This window comes from Equus quagga, chromosome 12 (genome assembly GCF_021613505.1).
Source record: "Equus quagga isolate Etosha38 chromosome 12, UCLA_HA_Equagga_1.0, whole genome shotgun sequence".
In the NCBI taxonomy this organism is placed as follows: Eukaryota; Metazoa; Chordata; class Mammalia; order Perissodactyla; family Equidae; genus Equus; species Equus quagga.
Window position 1 is genome coordinate 87,719,695 of NC_060278.1, and position 22,548 is coordinate 87,742,242.

The following is a 22,548-nucleotide window of genomic DNA, read 5'->3' on the forward strand; positions in this document are numbered from 1 at the left end:
GGAGAAGGGAGAGGGGGGTAGGGCTGCCCAGAGCTGTGTGTGTGAGGTGGGAAGAAGACCATCAGTATGTGGGACTGTGTGCCCATTTTGTGTGTTTTCTTCCCCACAGAGAGGTTCCTATCTTAGTGAGGTCCGTAGGGCTTATTATGCTTCAATGAAGTCTGATCACCCAAGTAGGGCCTGTCACAACGAAATGAGGTCTGTGCCCCTTCATGGCGTCCATTCCCTCAGTGTAGTGAGAGGGCCCTCAGTGGGGTTTGAGTCCTTTCAGTGGGGTTGACGTCTCTTAGGAAAGTATAAACCTTCTGTATCTCCTGGGAGGAAGTCCATGTCCCCTCAGTAGGGTCAGTGACCTTCAATGCCATTCATGTCTTATTAGCAGGGTCCACAACCCTTCAGTGAAATGTGAGATGTCTCAGCAAGATCTGTGCTCCCTTAGTGAAGTCCATGTGCCTTTAGTGAAGTGTGTGTCCCTTCAGTGCGGTTAATACCTCCTCACTGGGGTCCATGTCCACTCCATGGGGTCCATACCCCTTCAATGAGCCCGGAGACCATCCCCTCAGGACTGGGTTGACTCTGGATCATATGTCTGACCATGGGGAGATTTTTTTTTTCAGTTTAAGGTGTGCTGGGCTTGTGGTTAGCTGAACAATGAAACAAGGGAGCAGGTGGGAAGGGAGTCTAGGCCAGATGGGGCCACAAGCCCTGTGTAGACTTCTGAAGGTGTGGGCTTTCTGCTTCAGGCCTCAGAATCACTCTTGGAGTTAGATATTTAAGGATCCTTCCTGCCTTGACAGCCATTCTGTGAACTCATGGATGGGGTGGGCCCCTTCTTGGTGGCAAGAGCAGATGGGAGATAGAGGGTCCTGCCTGGCCTCTCATTTCTGGAGTGGAAGGGATAAAGGGAAGCCAGAGGTAATTGAGCCCAGGTGTGGCAGGTGGGAGGGGTCTCTTGGTGAAGTAAAGAGACTGGGAAGGAAAGAAGAGTATGAATGATTCTTCCTGTTTGCATAGACTTTGATATTTACATAATCCTTACAGCCTGATGAGATAAAAAGACCTGGAATCGGGAGACCTACGTTTGGCCCTAACTTGGTGGTTGTTTGCTTTGTGACCTTGCACAAATTTTCTCCTTTCCCTGAGTTTACCATTTGTGCAGTGAGGAGGTGGGTTTATTAGCCAAGACCTGAAGGCTCCTCCTAGTCTTCACTTAATAAGTCTTGTACTCGAGCTCTGGAGGGAGAGGGAAGACGTATGCTCGGGGGTGGGAGAAAATCTGAGCTGGGCCCAAGATTAGCAGAGAGGAGGTCCTGTCCCCAGGCCATGCCCTCAAAGTCCACGGGAGGAGTTTTTCCTAAGGACAAAGGTGAGAGGTTTACTCAGAATGGAAGGATAGTTCCTAGAGGGGAAGAGTCTGAAAAGAACCCTACTCCATCTGGCTTTCCAACTCGATGGGGTGACAGGTTTGTGCAATCAGACCACGGGGTGGTTCCGCGATGGGCCTGAGCCAGCTCTTTCCTGCTCGAGACCCCACCCCACCCTGGTCACTCCATGGTCCTGCCTCCTCTCCTGTCACATCCAGCCCCGCCACTCCCCGTCACTCCATGGGCCCACCTCCTCTCCTGTCACGCCTGGCCCCGCCCCTTCTGCTTTCCCTCTAACGGCCCCACCCGTTCCGCAAGTCAGCTGGGCCCCTACGCCCCAGGCAATGCTCGACTTTTTCCTATCTGTGTCTTTGCTAACCTTGGTCCCGCCCCGACCGGGCATGGCCCCGCCCCTCCTGCCCACCGAGACCTGACTAAGCTCCGCCCCTACCCGCCAGACCCCGGCCCCGCCCCTCGGCCGGCCTGTTTTCCCCGCCTGTGCACCCGCCGCAACCGCAAAGGCGGCTGCTGTGCAGGTCAACTCGACGCGATGGGGCTTCCCGAGGAGCGGGGCCGGAGCGGCGGCGGCGGCGGCGGCGGTGGCAGCGGGGCCCGGGAGGAAGCGGGAGCCCGGAGCCGGGGGCGGCGCTGGTCTCCGCCGCCGGAGGTCAGCCGTTCGGCGCACGTCCCCTCGTTGCAGCGCTACCGACAGCTGCACCAGCGCTCTGTGGAGGAGCCGCGAGGTGAGGCCGCGCCTGGGGGCTCAGCGCGGAGGGGAGGGGAGCTTCCAGCGGAGCGAGGAGTCGCCGGCCTCCCCTGAGGAGACAGGGGTTCCCTGGGGGAGTTGAGTCCTTGAGGAAGTGGAGGTTCGGCGAGGGAAGAATCGCCGTTCTTTGAGGAGATGGAAAAGGGGTGCTGGAGGAGATGGGGGTTCTCGGAGGAGGAGGCTCCTGTGAGGAGACGAGGGTCCCTAGGAGCTGCGGAGTTCCCTGACCACTTGGGGGTTTCATGGCACGTGGTTGCCGTGAGGAAGTGGGGCTTCCGTGGGGGAGAGTAGAAGTTTCATGAGAAGAGAAGGAGAGTTCCTAAGGTGAAAACAGGGGTTCCCAGGGGCGAGGGGGCGCCCTGAGGGCAGGAGGGCCGCCAGAAGAACTTTCTCTGCCCCCTTGTGCACCGACTCAGCCGCTGCCTCCCGACACCTTTAGCCAGTGAATTCGTCTCCACTGTTGAGGGGCAGCAGCCGGTCTAGTCCCCATCCTGGGGTCCCCACAATTAGTAATGGAGTCCCAGATCTTTTTTTTTCTTACTGTTTCAATTTTTTTTTTTTTTGCCTGGGAAACATTGGCCCTGAGATAACATCTGTTGTTGCCAATCTTCCTCTCTCTCTTTTTTTTCTCCCCAAAGTCCCAGTGCATAGTTGTATATTCTGGTAGTAAGTCCTTCTAGTTCTGCTGTGTGAGCCCCTGCCACAGCATGGCTACTGACAGGCAACAGTGTGTTTCTGCACCTGGGCACCCAACCCGGCAGTTGAAGCAGAGCCCTAAACTTTAACCTATAGGCCTCAGGGCTGGCTCCCAGATCTATTTTTAATATTTCACAAGTCCCAATGGAAATTACCCAGTATAAGACTGAACAAGTCACTAAAATGTTTTTTTTTAATTTAATCTGGGATTGTAATAACTCAGAAATTCTGATAGATAGTTCCTTGTCTTTAAGAATATGCAAGGAAAATTCCCTACACTTGGGGGGCCAGCACATGGCCTAGTGGTGCCCAGGTTTGGTTTGTCAGGGACCTATACCACTTGTTGGTGGCCATGCTATGGCAAAGACCCATGTACAAAATAGAGGAACATTGGCAACAGATGTTAGCTCAGGGCGAATCTTCCTCACCAAAAAAAAAAAGCAAAAACCCGTACCATTACCCTCAGACTGAGTAAGGGGTCGAAACTGTACCTAGTTTGGAAGGCAGCATGATGTTTGCCAGTGGGACAAGCACAGGCCATTAATCAAACCCAGAAAGGTATAGATTTAGATCCTGGCTCTACCACTCATTTACTGTGCAGTCTTAGGCAGATTTTAAAACCTGCCTGAGATTCTTTTTCTTCATTTATGAGATAGGGATAATAATACTTGCCTCGTAGCTTTGTATGATGACTCACGGAATCAGTAAAGTGTGCCTTATAGTGTTGCACAGCAGGCATTTAATATATGGTGATTAGTAACAATAAGAACAACGTGGATGAAGCAATTACTAAGTAACGCAAGACAGGATTGAATCAAGTATACAATGGTTGATTGCTGCAGGCAGTTTCCAAGTATGAGTCCTCAGGTCTCTTTTCCCTCTCTTCCCTCTGTATTTTCTCCTGTCATGAGTTCATCTGTTTCCCAGGGGTGAACTATTACTGCCACAATAATAACTCCTATCTATATATTTAGCTCTGTACCCAGGATTTCAATTATGCTCTGGTCCTAAGTTTCATTGATCTGTAGACCATTTTATTCACACGCCTTGATGTTATATCATATTTAACATGACTGTGGCTGGGATTTACCAATTTTCTCTCCCAAACCCTCCCTCATCCTTAATTTTCTAATCCCTGTCAATGGCACCATTCCAAACTGTAAACCTCTTTCATCATTCTTTCCTCTAATAAGATCTATCTATCATTTATAGATGATCTATAATAATAAGATATGATCTATAATAATAATAATATGATCTAGCTATTATTTAAGATCATTTGTAGATAGATCTTATCTGTATATCTTATTATGTATAGATTGCTTACTGCTTACTAATCACAAATAATCCTGTTTGGTTTAATGTACAGACTGTTATCATCTCCATTTTACAGAGAAGGAAACTGAGGCTCAGAGACATTAACTTGCACAAGGTCACAAAGCTACTTAGCAGTGGAGCTGGAATTTGAACCGAGGTAGTCTTCACTGAAGAACCTATACTCCTAATAGCTGTGCTGTTCCTCTTCCCTGACCCTGCAGTCTGCCTTTCATCAAATTCTGTCAAATACTCTGCAAATTTCTCTCAGATTACGTTTTCTTCCATTCTCACAGACGCTTTTAACTCAAGGAAGCAGCCTCTCTAATTGGTTCCCTAGTCTCATCAACCTTCAATCGCTCTGGTAGATTTACCTAAACACTATTAGATTGATATTCTGGAAACACTGCTTTCATATGTTACTTCAGAAACTTGCAGTAGTTCCCTATTTCCTCCAGTTTCAAATAAAAATCCTTCCTTTCTTTCCAGTCTCTGGATAAGTACCCCACCCCACCTTTCTATCCTTATCTGCTGCTCCTCTCTCCCACACCTCTCATTCTAGACAGGTCATTCTCACTGATATACTGGAAATGCAGAAGTCCCTTTCCCACCTGCTTGCCTTTGCCCCTTTCCTTCTGCTCCTCTCTACCTAGTCAAACCCCACCAATTCCACAGAGCGTTCCCTGATCATCCCAGTCATGCTCATCTTTCCCTCTTCTGAACTTCTTTAGTACTTAGAATGTGTGCCAACAAAGCATCTCAATTTCAACACCTCCACCAAAAAAACCCCCAAAAAACCCCGAAAAACAAAACAAAGTGATCATAAAACTCAGGTTTTCTTCACTCCTTGTTGATGGACATAAATGTGGTATATAAATAGTTTTACATAATCTATGCCCACTATTGTCACTTAAAAATATTTTTGAGTAGACACACATACTTAATGTAGTTGTAACAACATGGACTTTAGAGTCAGATCTGATTTTGTATTCTGGTTTCTAGCCGCGTGGTCCTTAGGAGAGTTTCCTGAGCTTCAGTTTTCTCAACTATAAAATTAGGATAATTAACGTGTATTTCATAGGGCCATATAAAGATTACATGAGATTAGCTCAGTCCCTGGGACGTGAAAGGCATTCACTAAAATGCCAGTTGTGTTTGCTTTCTCTTTAATGGTATTTAGTATTCTATTGTATTACTACTAGTATTACAATATTATTAGTACTAGTTTTCATCAGTTTTTTTATTGTTGGGCTTTTGAGTTGTTTCCAGTTTCACTATTTTTTAATTTTCTTTTTCTTTGTTTTGCGGAAGATTAGCCCTGAGCGAACATCTGCTGCCAATCCTCCTCTTTTGGCTAAGGAGGACTGGCCCTGAGCTAACATCCGTGCCCATCTTCTCTACTTTATATGTGGGACACCTGCCACAGCATGGCCCAACAAGTGGTGCACAGGTCCACACCCGGGATCAGAACCTGTGAACCCTGGGCCGCCGAAACGGAACGTGCGAATTTAACCGCTGTGCCACGGGGCTGGCCCCTCCAATTTCACTTTTATAAATAGTGTTGCTATAAACATCTCTTTAGTAATCTTTTTTTTTCCTTTGGGATTATTTTCTTGGTATAGGTTCCCCAAAGCTGAATTAGCACATGAAAGGGTATAAAAAATTTATGGCTCTTGTCAGGCATTGTCCTGCTATCCACTAAGATTGTGTTGATTTCTTATAATGCCATTATTATATAAAAATATCTGTTTTCCCAGGGCCACTTAGGCATTGGCTTTAATCTTTCTTTTAATCTTTGCTAGTTTCATCTTTCACCTAGTTTGCTAGGTGTATAATGGCACCTTGGGGTTGATTTAATTTGGATTTCTTTAATTGATTGCAATGTGATTTAGCTTTCAATTATATTCTGTTTTGTATATTGAAAAATATTTCATGTGTTAATCTTATCTCTCCAACTAGATTGTATCAACTAAATCATGTAATCTTGAGCAAGTCACTTTACCTCTATGAATTTGGTTTCTTATCAGTAAAATGAGGAGGTGATAATCTCAAAAGTTCCTTCCATTGTTATGGTTCTAAGGGTCTCTCTCCCCTCTAGCTGCTGATCCAGTACTGAGAATATCCTAAGTACTCGGCAGTTGCATGTTTATCTGCTGAGTACGTTTTCTCCACTTTAGCCAGGCACATATTTCAAGACTGTAAATCTGATCATGTCCCTCTGCTGCTTGAAATTCTGCAATGACTTTCCATTGCTCTTAGGACAAATACCAAATTCCTTATCATTCCCAGAAGGATTGCATGATCTGCCCAGTTTATGCATCAGTTCCTGCTATTCTTCCTCTTATTTTCAGTGCTTCAGCCTCAAGTGCTAACATATACCCTTGGTTCCTTCCTATCCCGTAGTACTCTCTTTCCTGGTAGGGGAGTGGAGAAAAACTCCTATTCATCTCTCAGATTTTAGCAAAAATATCTTTCTCAGGAAAGTCCAAATCTTGAGTTAGTAACTGTGTAACCTTGGGCAAGTTATTTAACCTCTCTGAATCTTGATTTTCAAATCAATAAAATGAGAGTAAACATAAAGCCTACCTCCTAGGATTGTAGTAAGGCCTAAATGAGATAATACATATAAAGAGTTTAAAGCGACATCTGGCACAGAGCACGTAACACTTGGGCAAGTAATAGTAGGGGAAAGAGCTGCTCCCTAAATAATTACTAGAGTGAATGAACAAATTAAGAGATAGAAATGGTCATGGAAGGCTCTGTGTGTAAATTATTTCTTCCTTTCACTAATTAATTCATTAAAAAATTTACTTATTGCTTACAATGTGCTAAGCCTTATGATAGACATAGGCTATGATTTGAATAGATGGTGAAAAATGGAGTGGTAGTTTTGAGTAGGGAAGGCAGAAATTTGAATCAAGATTCAGCTCAGGGGAATAGAAGGTGAGTTGGGAGAGTGGTGAGTGATAAGATTAGACAGGTAGAGGAGAGACCCAGGTGATGGGTCCCAGAGTACAGGGCAGAGAAGTTGTGAGTTGGTTCTGTGCATAGACTGGTAAGCCATCTGAAGATAAATATTTCTGAGAAGCTTAGTGATGTCTTTGCTTCCCCTTCTGTTGCAGAGTTTTGGGGAGACATTGCCAAGGAGTTTTATTGGAAGACCCCATGTCCTGGCCCATTCCTCCAGTACAACTTTGATGTGACTAAAGGGAAAATCTTCATTGAGTGGATGAAAGGAGCAACAACAAACATCTGCTACAATGTGCTGGATCGAATTGTCCATGAGAAAAAACTTGGCGATAAAGTTGCTTTTTACTGGTAAAAACATCTATCTTATAGTCTGTGATAGATAAAAAGAAACCCTTCACATTTAAATAGTGTTTCATAGTTCACAAACTACTTTAAAATCCATTAACTCATTTGATGCTTGCAACAACCCAGTAGAGTAAGCAGAGTATTGTTAACTTAATGTCTCAAGTGAGGAAAAATACCTCAAGAAGGTTAAATGGCTTTATGTCACATAAATAATATGTGAGAGAACTGACATCCAACTCTAGTGTTCTTGGCTTGTAGTTGGAGAGGAAAGAGGGGAGAGGGTAAATGGAAGAGAACAGGACTGAGTAGCTTGCTTTCTTATTCTTGCTTTGGGAGGAAAATGGGTATTGGGTTTTTCACTACCACCACCACTGTTAGCATCATTGCCTTTTACTGAGCTATATACCAGACACTGTGCTCAAGTGCTTAACAAATATTATCTCATTTGATGCTCACAACAACTAAGATTGCACTATTTATTTTCCTCATTTTACATCTGTGATAACTGAAATTCTAAGACGTTAAGTGACTTTTCTGAAGTCGTACAGCTGGCAAGAAGCAGAGCTGAGATTCAAACTCAGGTAGTATAATTCCAGAGCTTACACTCTTAACCCTGACACTACGTATACTATCCCTCTGATTTCTTACACTAGCCTCTCAACGGCTTTGCAAAATGGGTTTCCTTAGCTCCATTTTACAGGTGAAGAAATGAAGCACAGAAGGGTTACAGAATGAGTAAGGTAGAGCCAGGATTCAAACCTAAGTCTGTCTGACTCCTTGTTTGTAATGCTAGGCTGTGCTGCCTCCCCAGTGGGAATTTTCTAACACCCCTTCCTCCTGGCAACATAGCTCTATAGGAGGTATTAATATACTGAACCCAAATAGGACCTTGAAGTTTCAGATATTGGGTGTTGCTTCTGCCACCATGCATGAGCATTCTGAGAATTTGATCCTATTTCTTTTTAAGTGGGCCAATAGGAGCAGTTTGGATGTTTTATGGAAGAGTTAAATTCATGCTCATTCAAAATTTGCCCAATTATGACATATTAAGAAGAAGCCTAACCTGAGAGAGAGGAAATTTAGGCTGTCATTTCAACTGTGCCATTCACTTGCTATGTAACTGCAGGCAAGGTATTTAACTCTCTGTGAGTCAATTTCCTCTTCCATAAAATGGGGATAATAATTCTCCCTAGATTGTTAGGAGAACCAAATGAGACAATGTTGTGAAAGTATTTATTTATTGGAAAACACTATACAAATGTGAAACATTGCCATTGTTCAATTTGAGATCACTTTGCCACTGAAACTCATGGTCTATATGTCTGTTGGAACTTTCTTTAGCTCCTGCCCTGGGACTTTATGCTTGAGCTCCAGCGAATACCTGGGCCCACCTCCTAGGTTCCTTAGGGATCAGAAAACCTTTACAGATCTGCAAAGGAGATTTGTTCCCTGGTTTGAAAATAATTCAGGTACATGATGAAAGACTGAGAAAACACAGGCGAGAATTGTTCAATCATTAGAGATTGCTGCAGAACTCTGAGAGGCCCTTCTTTCTAGTTCCCCTACTGTCCACACCTGAACAGGCTTTAGAGAGCCTCTCTTTCCTCATTTGTAAAATGAGGGGAGTAGAATAGACCAGTGTCATCCAAAGGATGCTCTAGGAACTACTAGTTACTAGAGATATTAGTAGGGGCTTCTTAATTCATGAAACAAATGAGTCTGGGAAACAGTACATAATAAATTGCCTTTTGTGGGATTCCTAATGTATACTAACATAGTAAAGTCTCCAAGAAGTCCTATGGTAAAGACATCTGATTAATTTTGTTTAACATGGGATTCCAAAATTTATTTGAGCCCCAAACACTTTTTGCAGCAGTCGTTAACATCATAAAAAGCAGTATTCCATGGAACACCAATTTGGGAAACACTGGATTAGATAATCTCTAAACTTACTTCTAGTACAATATTCTGCAACTTCATAACAAGCCATACTGACTCCATTTTTACAGTGGTCAACCAACCGACAAGAATTTTTAAAGATACTGGGTGCTCATCCCTATATTAGGTGTAATGGATACAAGGGTAGAGGAATGGGAGACAAGTTCCACAGAGGTCATTATTATTCAATTCTTTTGTTTACAGTAAAGCAAAAGTAAGCTACAAATAAATAAGAAAGTAAAGTGCAGATATGCCAGATTTATGGTTACTTCCCTTTGTTTTTGTTTTTTTTTAAAGATTTTATTTTTTTCCTTTTTCTCCCCCCGGTACATACTTGTATATTCTTCATTGTGGGTCCTTCTAGTTTTGGCATGTGGGACACTGCCTCAGCGTGGTTTGATGAGCAGTGCCATGTCCACACCCAGGATTCGAACCAACGAAACACTGGGCTGCCTGCAGCGGAGCACGCGAACTTAACCACTCAGCCACGGGTCCAGCCCCTCCCTTTGTTTTTTTTGAACAGATGTTTTATTGAACATAAAATCCATAAATAGATCCTCACAAATGTGGCCAATTGATATTTTATTGTGGTAAAATACACATAAAGTTCGTCACCTGAACACTTTTAAAGTGTACAATTCAGAAGAATTTAGCTCATTTGCCAATTGATTTTTGACAAAGGTGCAAAGAGAATTCCATACAGAACAGATTGTCTTTTCCATTTGTTTTTAAATAAGATGCTTATACTACTATTTCTTCATCTTTTTTGTTTTTTAGAAAGTATTGACTTCCTATTATGATAGATGAGAATTTAATTCTTGTATACTCCTCCAACTTCTTTCTCTCGTCTTCCCAATATAATTATAGCTCTGTTTTTTAGTTAATTTAGAATCAGTGTTTATGTAAGAGTAATATATTATGATTGCATTTCCTTTTATGTATAGATTTTTGTTTTCTCTGAAACATTGCCTGCAATTTTTCTTGCACTATTTGCCTTTATCATAAATTCAATATTTCACAAACTATCCATCATACCATTTATTCTGTGAAGTCCTCCTTTTCCCCCAAAGTCCTTTGTCTTGGAGCCCACCTTCTTCCTGCTCTAATTTTTATTGGTGTTTTTAAAAATGACATTTTTCAGTGATTTGCTCTGGTTGATATACTTCTTATGAGCCACAGTATGACTTTCTTTTCAACCTAAACCGTGTCATTTAGATAGCTGTAGTGGCCTTAGCAAACCACATTTGTAGCTCAGTCCATGTTTTGAGGCGTATCTTCTACATGTACTGAAATAGTCCACAAAGTAAATAGTGCTCTTAGGAAAGTTCTCCAGTTAGCCAGAACAGAACCATAGTAAGGAAGAATTCGACCTTTTACTTTTGGCTTGACACACTGTAAATGTTCATGGAATAATAGTATTTTTAGAACTTGAAGTGATTGTTTAGAGTCCATTCAGGCCAACTCTCTTTACAGATGGGTAGATTAAGGGCCAGGGAGGCTAAGTGATTTGCTTAAGGGTCATATACCTGCTTGGAGACAGAGCTGAGACTAATCTCCAGATATCCTCACTCCTAGTCAACTACTCTTTTCACCACATGATACTACTTCATTATTCTAGTTGTCCAACACTTGACTGTGAAGTTGAAAAGAGAAATTAGCTATATTAGCCATTAAAAATATCAGATAAAATGTGTTGTCAGGTTTAAATGGTCCAGACTTTGGTCTCGTGGAATTTACATTCTATTTGGGAAAACCAAATAAGCTTGTATAAAACAGCCTGAAAGCAAGTATGGGCCAAACTGCAAAGAGCCACTTACGCAAATAGTTCATAGAAGGGAGAAAGCATTGTAGGGAGGCAGTATAACAAAAATTAGAATAGGTTTTGGTGTCAAACTAACCTAATCTGAGTCCTGTTTCTGCCACTAACTAGCTATATGATTTTGTACAAGTTACTTCATGTCTTTGAACTTCAGTTTTCTCAACTGTAAAATGTGGATAAAAATAGTTTTTATCTCATGGAGTTGTCAATTGAAGAGGATTGAATAGGATAACAAATCCGTGTGTCCAATTCCTGGCACATTGAAAGCACTCAATAAATATTAGCCACCATTATTATTATATCGGGACAGTGAGAAGACCAAGTCTGTCTGGAGTAAAGGGTTTATACGGGGAACAATTTATTCATTCAATAAATACTTAATGAGAACTTATTATGTACCAGGCACTATTCTGAACAAAGAAAGTCCCTGATCTCATAGAGGTTATATTCCAGCTTGAGGAGACAGATGATAAACAAACAAACCAATAAATACATGACAAGTAGTGATAAGTGCTATAGAAAAATACAGAGCACTGTAAGGGAAAAGAGAATGATAATGAAAAGTGGGGATTGATAAGGGAAGAACTCCCTGATAAAGGTGACATTTGAGCAGAGATATGAAGGAAATGGAGCGTGCCATGTAGATAAGTTGGGTTGGGAAGGGGAAATATTCCAGGTGCATGGAAGAGCTAATGCAAAGACCCTGAGGTGGGCGTGTGCTGCTGCCTGATGTGTTTGAAGACCAGCTAGGAAGTTAGTGTAGCCGAAACAGTGTGCGCTAGAGAAAGAGAGTAGTAGGGAATGAGGTCAGCAGGGCACTAGATCGTGTAGAACCTTGAAAGTCAATATAGACTTTTTTGAGTTTTATTCACAGTGAAATAGGGAACCACTGGACAATCTTGAGCATAGAAGTGACAATGATTTGACTTTTACTTAGTATCTGTCTTTTGTGTGGAGGATAGACTGCAGAAGGGCAAGAGTAGAAGCAGGGAGACAAATTAGGAGGCTATTATAGAAATCCAGGTATGCAGTGATGGTGATTTAGACCATAGTAGTAGCTTGAACGTGGTTAGAAGTGGTCAAAATCTGGAACTATTTTGAGTGAAGAGCTCCTGGAATTTGCTGACTTGGATTGGATGTGGCAAGTGAGAGAAGGAGCAATCAAAGTTGTCTTCAACAGTGGCTAAGGTCCAGGAATGGGAGATCTTGACTATTTTTAGAGACATATGAAAGGATTTTATGCAGGAGAATGATGTTCTCACAGTTTGGCTTAAGAAGATTAATCTGGATACATATGGATGTGGGAGTGTGAAGCCAGAGAGCTGGGAGTTTGTTATTCAGGGTAGAGATGCCTGAACTGGGATACTGCTGGTGGGAAAGGAATGGAAAGATGAAATTTTAGAGTAATTTAGAGGAAAGAAGCCAACATTGGTAATTGGATGTGTAGATGGTGGGGAGAAAGTGAGAAAGAATCAAGGGTCCTCTTAGTCTATGTAACACATTACCTCTTTCAAAGGCACATGTTCATCTGGTTCAAGGGCTTATAATTTGTCCTCCAAACAAAACTTTGGTTTCACCCATGCACTCTTCCCCCTAGTGTGGCAGGTAGAGGCATTAATGGGGATTTATGTGTATATGTGTGAGAAGATGATCAGTGACAAAGTTACTAGAATCGTCATTCAGGGAGAGAAAGTCAGTGAGGGATATTAGGGGTAGCTCACAGAGTGAGGGCTGGCTAGTTGAAGGGACACTGGGTGACAGTAGGGGTTTTGGGGAATTAGTTAACGAGTTTATGCGGAAAGGGTGGAAAGAGTGGTTGATGGCTATTATTCTGGTGATATATAGCAGCTGCTCAATATCTAGGTTCTAGGAGAGGACCCCAGTCTCCAAAGCCCAATAAATTTGGTGTAGTCCATTCCTTCCACTGTTTGCTTTGGATTGCTTATGGCTGTCCTTATCTCTGCCCCATCTCACCCCTCATCCTCAGCTGAAATCACCTGGTCTCTCCACAGGCTCTGGCTTTCATTCAATTCTTCCTTAGAAACTGGAGCTTCTGAGAAGCAGGTGACTTATCTTAGGATGGAAGCTCTGCTCTCAGGATCCCCGTATGCCTCTGAGTATGAATTCCAGAGTGTGATATTTAGAACTTTCCAGATCCCTGTAGATTATGTGTGAGTGTTGTGTATTTGAGAAGGTAGGGATGGTTGGGAAGGTGAGACAAGCCCACGTTCTGACAAGGAGAAGACTGTCAAGGTGACATGAGCCCTAAAGTGTGTTGTCCTAGCATTCGTGACCAAGAACTCTGTTAATTATCTAGGTCCTGTCTTGAAGTTTATTTCAATGATATGGGAAGGGAGGAACTTTTTGTCCTTCATCTATATCTTCACTGGTTTCACAACAGTATATTTACTGATTAAAATGCTTGGTATGCAAAAACACTCATTTGAGAAAGAAGATGGCCTTCTTCTTCTCAGACCATTCTCAGGCTTCAGACCATTCTCTTCCCGTCTCTGAGCCTCCCCTTTGTGAGAGTGGTGGGAGATGAACTACAGATACACTGCAAGGTCCCTTCCAGGTCTGATATTTCAGGATTCTATGATTGTGTCTGAAGAGGAAATGGTTTTAGAAGTTGTGTTGCAATCTGCAGTGATTTTATGGCACTCAGTAGGCAGGCTGGGTTTCTGTTGACATAGTGAAAGAAAGAGAGGATTTTAGATTTGGGGTGAAGGAGCTGAGGAAGAGTCTGTTTCCCTTGCCTGGGAGCAGTACTGTCGCTGGTATGATGGGAGATATGTGGGAAATAACTGTTGCTGGGAACAGTCTTTCTCCATTTGAATCAGGTGGGCAGATTATGAAGCAGGGCTGGAGGATTTCGTGTCTAAGGTGGATCTCTAATCTGCTTCTCTCATTTCTTCCTGAGTTTCGTGACCGTTGATGCCTTTAAGAACCCCTGCCTAAAGTGGTAACTCCAACTCACTAGTCACTTTTTGAAAGTAGGTGGGATATGAATAATAAATGTATAATAATAATAATATTATATATTAATATATTATTATATATACTAACATATGTAATAATAAGTATATAACAAATGGGGACTGTCTTGAAGCCTGATTCAGTGTCCTGAGCTCCATGTCAGCTACTTGAGTTTGTGTCTGGGCTGACTTCTTATACTCATGTGTTCAGTAAATACTTAAGGAGGAGAATGGCTTTAGATAATCCCTTTTCTGAGCCTTCTTTTTTCCCACCTGTAAACTGTGGTTGGTGAACAGGATACTTGCTAAAGTTACTTCTGGCAGTGACATTCAGAATAGTTGTCACAACTGTAAGGAACTGCAGTGACAGGCAGCTGGGAGAGGTTGAGGGAAGGGGAAGAATCCAGTACCAGCCTGCTGACCTTTGAAGATAGCAAATAGTCAGGTAGGAGCGTGAGTTCTTGCCTTAGGAAGCCTCACAGTTATAGCAGTAATTACAGAAGGCACAGAGCCAAGGCTGGGCCTTCCCCCTTTCCCTAGATTTGGGATGGGAGAGACTGGGCCCTAGTAATGATCCCCACTTTCTGATACTTTGAACCTCTATCTGAGAATTTGAGACTCTCAGTTCTAGTCCTTTAAAGTCATTTGGTCCACTTCCTATACAAAGCGGAAATTGTAGTCCCAATATCTCCATCCCCAACAATCTCCGTAAGTGATCATTCTGATTCTAGAGCACTACCAAGATGACAGAGTTCATTCACTACCTGTCCCATTGTTGGGCGGCTCTGTTACCACATTCTTAGATATATTGCCTCACTAGAACTTTCTCCGCATTCTGTCCTCTTCCCTTGGTCTTAGTTTTATGTTCTGGGACCACATAGAATGATCTTTTTTTTTCCCATAAGACATCCCTTCAGATATTTGAGGACAGTTATTATATCCCTTTGCTAGGCTGAATGCAGAATTATAGAAATTTAAATCTAGAAGATGCCATTAAGATCATTTAGTTCAGTAATTTTCAATTTTTTTTAAAGTATTAGAATCCTTTTATTCAAATAAAATTAACAGGAGTAGGCTCTGGACTCTGCTTGGATTTCAGTCCCTACTCTAACACTTATTAGTTGGGCAAGTTGCCTCACCTCTTTAAACCTCAGTTTTCCCATCTGTAAAATGGAAATAATAATAGTTCCTATGACATAGATTGTTGTGAGGAGTATGGAATAATTTGCATAAAGGGCTTAGTGCTTTGCAAACAATGTGTTCGCTAATTTTTTTTTTTTGAGGAAGATTAGCCCTGAGCTAACTACTGCCAATCTCCTCTTTTTGCTGAGGAAGACTGGCCCTGAGCTAACATCCGTGCCCATCTTCCTCTACTTGATGCGTGGGATGCCTACCACAGCATGGCTTTTGCCAAGTGGTGCCATGTCCGCACCCGGGATCTGAACCAGTGAACCCCGGGCCGCCGAGAAGCAGAATGTGCGAACTTAACTGTTGCACCACTAGGCCAACCCCTGTGTTTGCTATTTTTATTGTTATGCCAAAGCCCCATACCTAAAACAGGTAAGAGCAGCGCTGATCTGGTTGAAGCATGGATGGGAGGACCGGAGCCCCATTCAGTTGGCTTCTTCACTTTGTCACTGTGGTCCCTATGAGGTATGTGTGTGAAATCTCTAGGGATTTACAAAACTTATTTTGAAAACCTCTGATCTAGTCCAGTGTTCTTGTGTTATGGATGAAGACATACTGAGTTCACATTCCCAGGTCCTTGTATGCTGTGGTTTCGTCATCCTTCATCATCCATGTCAGTCTCCTCTAGACATACTCTAGTTGGTTAATATCTCATTAACTATTCTAGATATGGTCTGCCTTGGACAGGGAACTATTACCATTCTTTGCTCTGACTGTACATATCTAAGAGTACATTAACCCCATTGACAGCCACACTTTACCACTCAACTTACAATCTCCCATAATACCTAAGGCTTTTCTGTTTATTCTAATAATAAACTATATCTCCTCTGTGCTGTACTTGTATATTTGTTCCCTTGTTTTTTTGAACCTGGGTATGGCTCATAACAACACTTGACAGATGAGGAACTTGAGGCTCAGAGAGTGGAAGTGACTTGGTCAGAGTCACATAGCAGTTGTAACTTGTTCTGGACAGAAGAACACTTACATTCTTACACTGTGCTTCTATTTAGCTTCTTTGACAATTTGTCACTTGTCTAGTAAATAGTTTACTTAGAGGGTTTAGGGCTGGCTTTAGAAATGTTGACTATAATTTATAGTTATAGTTTATAAGGCTAAAGACATTAAAGGGCAAACCTCAAAGAAATAATATCCTTTCCTGTGCTCATTCATCCATTCATTAAACAATTTTTTTACTGAATATCTACTATATATAGTCTGTATACTACTTGGAGAATAGTGGGTGGGGACCATGGGGCAATAGCAAGGGGCCCAGTAAGGGGTCACTGACAATAGTTCAGGCAAGATATGATAAGAGGGATAATGGTAGAGGTCGTGAAGAGTGGTCAGATTTTGGAATATTTTGAAGGCAGAGCCAATAGGATTTGCTGATAAACTTGATGTGGGGTATAACAGAATGGAGTCAAAAATATCTCAAAGATTTTTTGGGGGGCCGGCCCAGTGGCACAGTGGTTAACTGCGCATGTTCTGCTTCTCGCTGCCCGGGGTTCGCCAGTTCGGATCCTGGGTGCGGACATGGCACCGCTTGGCACGCCATGCTGTGCTAGGTGTCCCACATATAAAGTAGATGTATATATATATTTTTTTTTTCGTCTGAGCAACTGGAAAATGGAATTTCCATTAGTTGAGTTGGAAAAGAAACTGGGAAGAGAAGCTTTTGGGAAGGATCATACACAGAGGTATAAAATTGCAGCTGTGACAAGTGCTAGGGAGCCAATGAAGTATTTCTAAATAGAGGTATGACATATCAGTTACATTTTGAAAAGATCACTCTCTTGATCAGTTATATACTTAAAAAAACAAAAAGCCTAGCCTGAGGATCTGCAGGCAGAGATCCTAACCATTGTTTTGTGACCTTAGATAAGTGATGACACCCTTCTGAGCCTCAGTTTCCCAACCTTTCAAATGGAGATAGCAATCCTGTCCTGCCAATCTCAAAAGATTGCTATGAGGATTAGCTAAGATGAAAGATGAGAAAACTCACTGAAAAGATTTATTACTGTGAGGTGCTGCTAATACCCATACATATCACACATGTCCAAGGGCATTGTTAGGCAGAGGGACTCAAGACTGGCAGCCACATATGACTTTTCTATCCTTTCCAAAATGCCCTTCTTTCCTCTGATGAACACTTAGCCTCTTTTTTCAAACTTGGCTCAAAATCTGTAATTTCTAGGAAGTGTTTCATGATTGAGCACACAAGTTATTTATTTTTCCATTCCTTTGGTAATTTCCTATTCCTGCATTTTCTTTTCTCTTTGTTCACCGTTCCCAAGATGGACCTTAGGTGGTGGGTGGTTTAGATCTTTCTAATTAAAGATTTTAAGCTTATGAAAGTAAGGTCTAGCTTCTTATTCCCTTCCTTTTGTGATATGGCAAGGAGTAGGCACTGATTGTCAGGTGGCCATTTTGGCAAAGATCTTCCATTTCCATTCCTCCATGGTGTGGGATTTTAGTAGGTAAAAAGTTTTGAGGTAGAGGAGGGGCCTTTAGTCTGAGAGCATCTCTGGCTTTTCTTTACCTACAGAATAAAATTTAAACTAAGCATTTGGGACCCTATATATGAGTCCTCCCTACTCTGTATTATCAATCTTTAATTTAAAGTTTTGAAACATTCTTAAATTTATGGAAGAGTTACAAGTACAGCTCTGTCTCAGTTACCGGGGCCTGCGCTTAGGTACAGACGGGAGAGTAGAGCCAACGTGCTAGTTGGGCCAGGAGCTGGGTTTTTCGTAAAATCTGTGTGACCCCACAGAGACCCTACAAGAAATTCTGCCTGGACCAAGAGATGAAGCTGATCAGAGAATACGGTCTCTGGAACAAACGTTTGGTCTGGAGGGTCAGCTTTACTCTGGCCAAGATCTGTAAGGCTCCCCGGGAGCTGCTGATGCAAACTTCTGTTTGAAGGCAACACCCTGCTACGGTGACTCGTCTGCATCCAGGTGCTTGTCAAGGGCAAGATGAAGCTGGATTACATCCTGGGCCTGAAGATTAAGGATTTTTTGGAGAGGTCCTTAGGCTTGGCTTGTCCAAGTCCACCCACCACATCGAGTGTTGGTCTGCCAGTGCCATATCAGGGTCTGCAAGCAGGTGGTAAACATCCAGTTCTTCACTGTCCACCTGGACTCCCAGAAGCACGTCTATCGACTCCTCCCTCTGCCCTCCACACTGGGAGGCCTCATGAAGAGGAAGAACACCAAGAGAGGCTAGGGTGGGGCTAGAGCTGGCAATGAAGAGAGGAGGACTAAGCCCACCTATCTCTTCCTGGACTGGTGGATTGTCTAATTTTCCAGTCAGATAATAAAACAGGATCAGCGCTTTAAAGAAAAAAGACAAGTTGCAAGTACAATACAAATAGCTTTTTTTCCTGAACCATTTGAGAGTAGGCTGCAGACCCCTGAATACTTCAGTGTGTACTGTATTTCCAACAAAGACTTTCTCCTATATAACTATAATACAACTATCAAAATCAGGAAATCAATATTGATACATCACAACCATTGAATCCTCAGACTCCACTGAAGTTTTGCCAGTTGTCCCAATAATGTCCTTTATAACAGAATGATCCACTTCAGAATCACACATGACATGTAGTTGTCATGTCTTTTTAGTCTCCTTCAGTCTAGAATAGTTCCTTAGTCTTTACTTGACTTTCATGGCCTGACATTCTATCTTTTTAATCTTACAGCCAACAAAATACAGCTAAGGTCTAAACTGAATTGGTTGCTATTTCGTTTTATATCAATGATTGAGATTTTTAAAAATTGCATGAATATTTCAGCATGGAATCCCAAAGAGCTGCCAATTTAAAATTTCATGAAGTAAGGATATTTTTGCAACTGCAAATATCAACTTCTGTCACTATCACTGAATTAAAAATAAAGATAATTTAACTGCACAAGAACAGGCAGGACAGGGGCCCTCCTGGTGGCGCAAAGGTTAAAATCATGTATTCTGCTTCTGCGGCCCAGGTTCCCTGATTCGGATCCTGGTGCGGACCTATGCACTGCTTATCAAGCTATGCTGTGGCAGGCATCCCACATATAAAGTAGAGGAAGATGGGCACGGATGTTAGCTCAGGGCCAATCTTCCTCAGCAAAAAGAACAAGGATTGGTGGTGGATGTTAGCTCAGGGCTAATCTTTCTCAAAAAAAAAAAAATTAAAAAAAGAATAGGCAGGACATAATAGCATAAAATATAGTCCTTTATATAAAATAAATTTGGCTTTATGAAAAAACGCCACTGATGTATGAAAAATTATTTAGGATTGGCATTGGCCTATAGACTGGCCTGTGCTTTTCAGCTTCTGCATCTAAGCTAACATTGTTCCCCTCTCCCTGAATTGGTCTGTGTTCCTTATCTGGGCCAGTCTAAATCCTGCTGCTGCTTTTTTTTTTTTTTTGAAGGAGATTAGTCCTGAGCTAACTACTGCCAGTCTTCCTCTTTTTGCTGAGGAAGACTGGCCCTGAGTTAGCGTCCATGCCCATCTTCCTCTATTTTATGCGTGGGACGCCTACCACAGCATGGCTTTTGCCAAGCGGTGCCATGTCCACACCCGGGATCCAAACTGGCAAACCCTGGGTCACTGAGAAGCGGAACGTACGAACACTGCACCACTGGGCCGGCCCCAAAATCCTGCTTATTCTTTAAGAACCATTTGAAATACCATCTTCTTTGTGAAGGTTTTCCTAATTCTCACTTTCCACCACTCTTGCTCTCAGCTAGGATGAATAATAAAATCCAGACCTAGAAAGCACATTTAATGAAATATTCTCCTCACTTATAGCTGAGGCCCAGAGAAATGAAATAATTTGTAAAAGTTCTCATGTGAGAAATAGCAAAGCTTGACCTGAAATCCAGTCTTTCTGACTTCCAATCCAGAGCTCTTTCCCTGTCCATTCATTTCCCTGTCATTACAGCATTCCAGCCTCAGGGGCTGAGAGAGCATCAGCTGGAACTAAAGGTGGCCCTAGAAAACATGTGTATGGTGATGTGTGGCAACTAGACCTGCAGTGGTGAACACAAGATAGATTATACAAAAGTTGAAATCTAATGATGTACACTTGAAAATTTATATAATGTCATAAACCAATGTGACCTCAATAAAAAAGAAAAGAAAAAAAGTTGGCCTAGAGGCACAGCATAGCTGAGGTGGATCAGTTAAGGTAGGGCCAGATTCTGGAGGAATCCGGGACACAGGGTCATGCTGTATGACATTGATGCATTAGGGAGCTTGGAAGTTCAAAACAGAAAGGACAAAAGAATATTATAGAACTTTAGACCTAGAAGGGCCTCAGACATCTGTTATGGCTTTTGGGACATAAGGCTTTGAGAACAGCCCTCATCTAAGGTTCTAAGGTCTGGTCCATTTATTAAAAGCCTTATGGTTTTACTAGCTGGGAGAGTCATTATTTTATTTAAATAAAATAAATAAGACCCTGAAGATCTTTACCCTGGAACACATGACAGACTTGTTTTTGCAGGAAACATTTCTATAGCATATCAACACCTGCATTTCTGAATATGATTTTTGATTAGGTGCTCTTTTTTTTTTTTTTTCTCTAGGAAGATTAGCCCTGAGCTAACATCTGCTGCCAATCCTCCTCTTTTTGCTGAGGAAGACTGGCCCTGAGCTAACATCCGTGCCCATCTTCCTCTACTTTATATGTGGGATGCCTACCACAGCATGGCTTGCCAAGTGGTGCCATGTCTGCACCCGGGATTTGAACCGGTGAACCCAGGGCCACTGAAGCGAAACGTGCGCACTTAACTGCTGCACCACTGGGCTGGCCCCAGGGGGCTCATTTTTGAAACAAGTGTTTGTTTCTCTCTTTTTTTGTTGAGGAAGATTGGCAACAGATGTTAGCTCAGGGTGAGAAAGATTGGCCCTGAGCTAACATCTGTGGCAATCTTCCTCTATTTTGATTGCGGGACACCGCTACAGCATGGCTTGATGAACGGTGTGTAGGTCCGTGCCTGGGGATCCAAACTCACAAGCCCTGGGCCGATGAAATGGAGCACTCAAACTTAACCGCTACGCCACTGGGCTGGCCCAAGTGTTTGTTTCTTTTTGACCATGATGTTTTAATACATGGAAATCTATCCAAATGAACAGTCACACAGGCCTCTTGTTGAACTTTAGTTTCAACTACACTTGAGGATGACGGTCTTATCTATTTTAAGTCAGAGAATGCAAGTGTGACATCCAAAACTGATAGAAACCTAATTTTATGTGTATGGATAGCCATGCTCTCTAGACAATCCACTAGCTTCTAGCAGTAAGTTTTTTGTTGTTATTGTTAGATTTTGTCTTTTTTAAAAATTGTGTTAAAATACATATAACATAAAATTTACATCTTAACCATTTTTAAGTGTGCTGTTCAGTGGTTTTAAATACATTCACACTGTTGTGTAACCATCACCACCATCTATCTCCAGAACTCTTTTCATCTTGTAAATCTGAAATTCTCTACTTATATTTTTTATTTTCCGTCGCCCCAAACCCCCCAGTACATAGTTGTATATTCCAGTTGTAGGTCCTAGTTCTGCTATGTGGGACAGTGCCTCAGCGTGGCTTGATGAAGTGCTAGATCTGCGCCCAGGATCCAAACTGATGAAACCCTGGGCCACTAAAGCAGAGCATGTGAATAACCACTTGGCCATGGGGCCAGCCCTGAAATTCTATACCTATTAAGCAATAAGTCCCCATTCTCCCCTCCCCCTAGCCCCTGGCAACCATCACTTTACTTTCTGTCTCTATGATTTTGACTACTCCATGTACCTCATATAAATGGAATCATACAATATTTATCATTTTGTGACTGGCTTATTTTGCTTAGCATAGTATCCTCAAGGTTCATCCATGTTGTAGCACATATCAGAATTTCCTTTTTAAGATTGCATAATATTCCACTATTTGTCTAAACCACATTTTGCTTATCCCTTCATCGGTCGATGGACACTTGGGTTACTTCCATGTTTTAGCTATTGTGAATAATGCTGCTATGAACGAATGTACAAATACCTCTTTGAGACTCTGCTCTCAATTCTTTTGGGTATATACCTCAAAGTAGGATGCTGGGTCATACAATAATTTTATTTTTAATTTTTTCAGGAACCTCCATACTGTTTTCCATAGCACTGCACCATTTT

At 42.2% G+C, this 22,548-nt stretch overlaps 1 protein-coding gene across 2 annotated transcripts in view; it reads left to right on the forward strand.

Moving 5' to 3' along the window:
• The first annotated feature begins 1,841 nt into the window (after positions 1–1,841).
• Positions 1,842–22,548, forward strand: part of ACSS2 (acyl-CoA synthetase short chain family member 2) — a 47,450-nt gene continuing 26,743 nt past the window's right edge. Inside the window, exons 1-2 of one of the 2 annotated variants that reach the window (XM_046679014.1) lie at positions 1,842–2,107; positions 7,263–7,458. In XM_046679014.1, coding sequence (XP_046534970.1) covers positions 1,915–2,107; positions 7,263–7,458 — 389 coding nt within the window. In that variant the 5' untranslated portion in view covers positions 1,842–1,914. The remainder of the gene's footprint in view (positions 2,108–7,262; positions 7,459–22,548) is intronic. The other variant, XM_046679015.1, reaches the window with a different exon arrangement.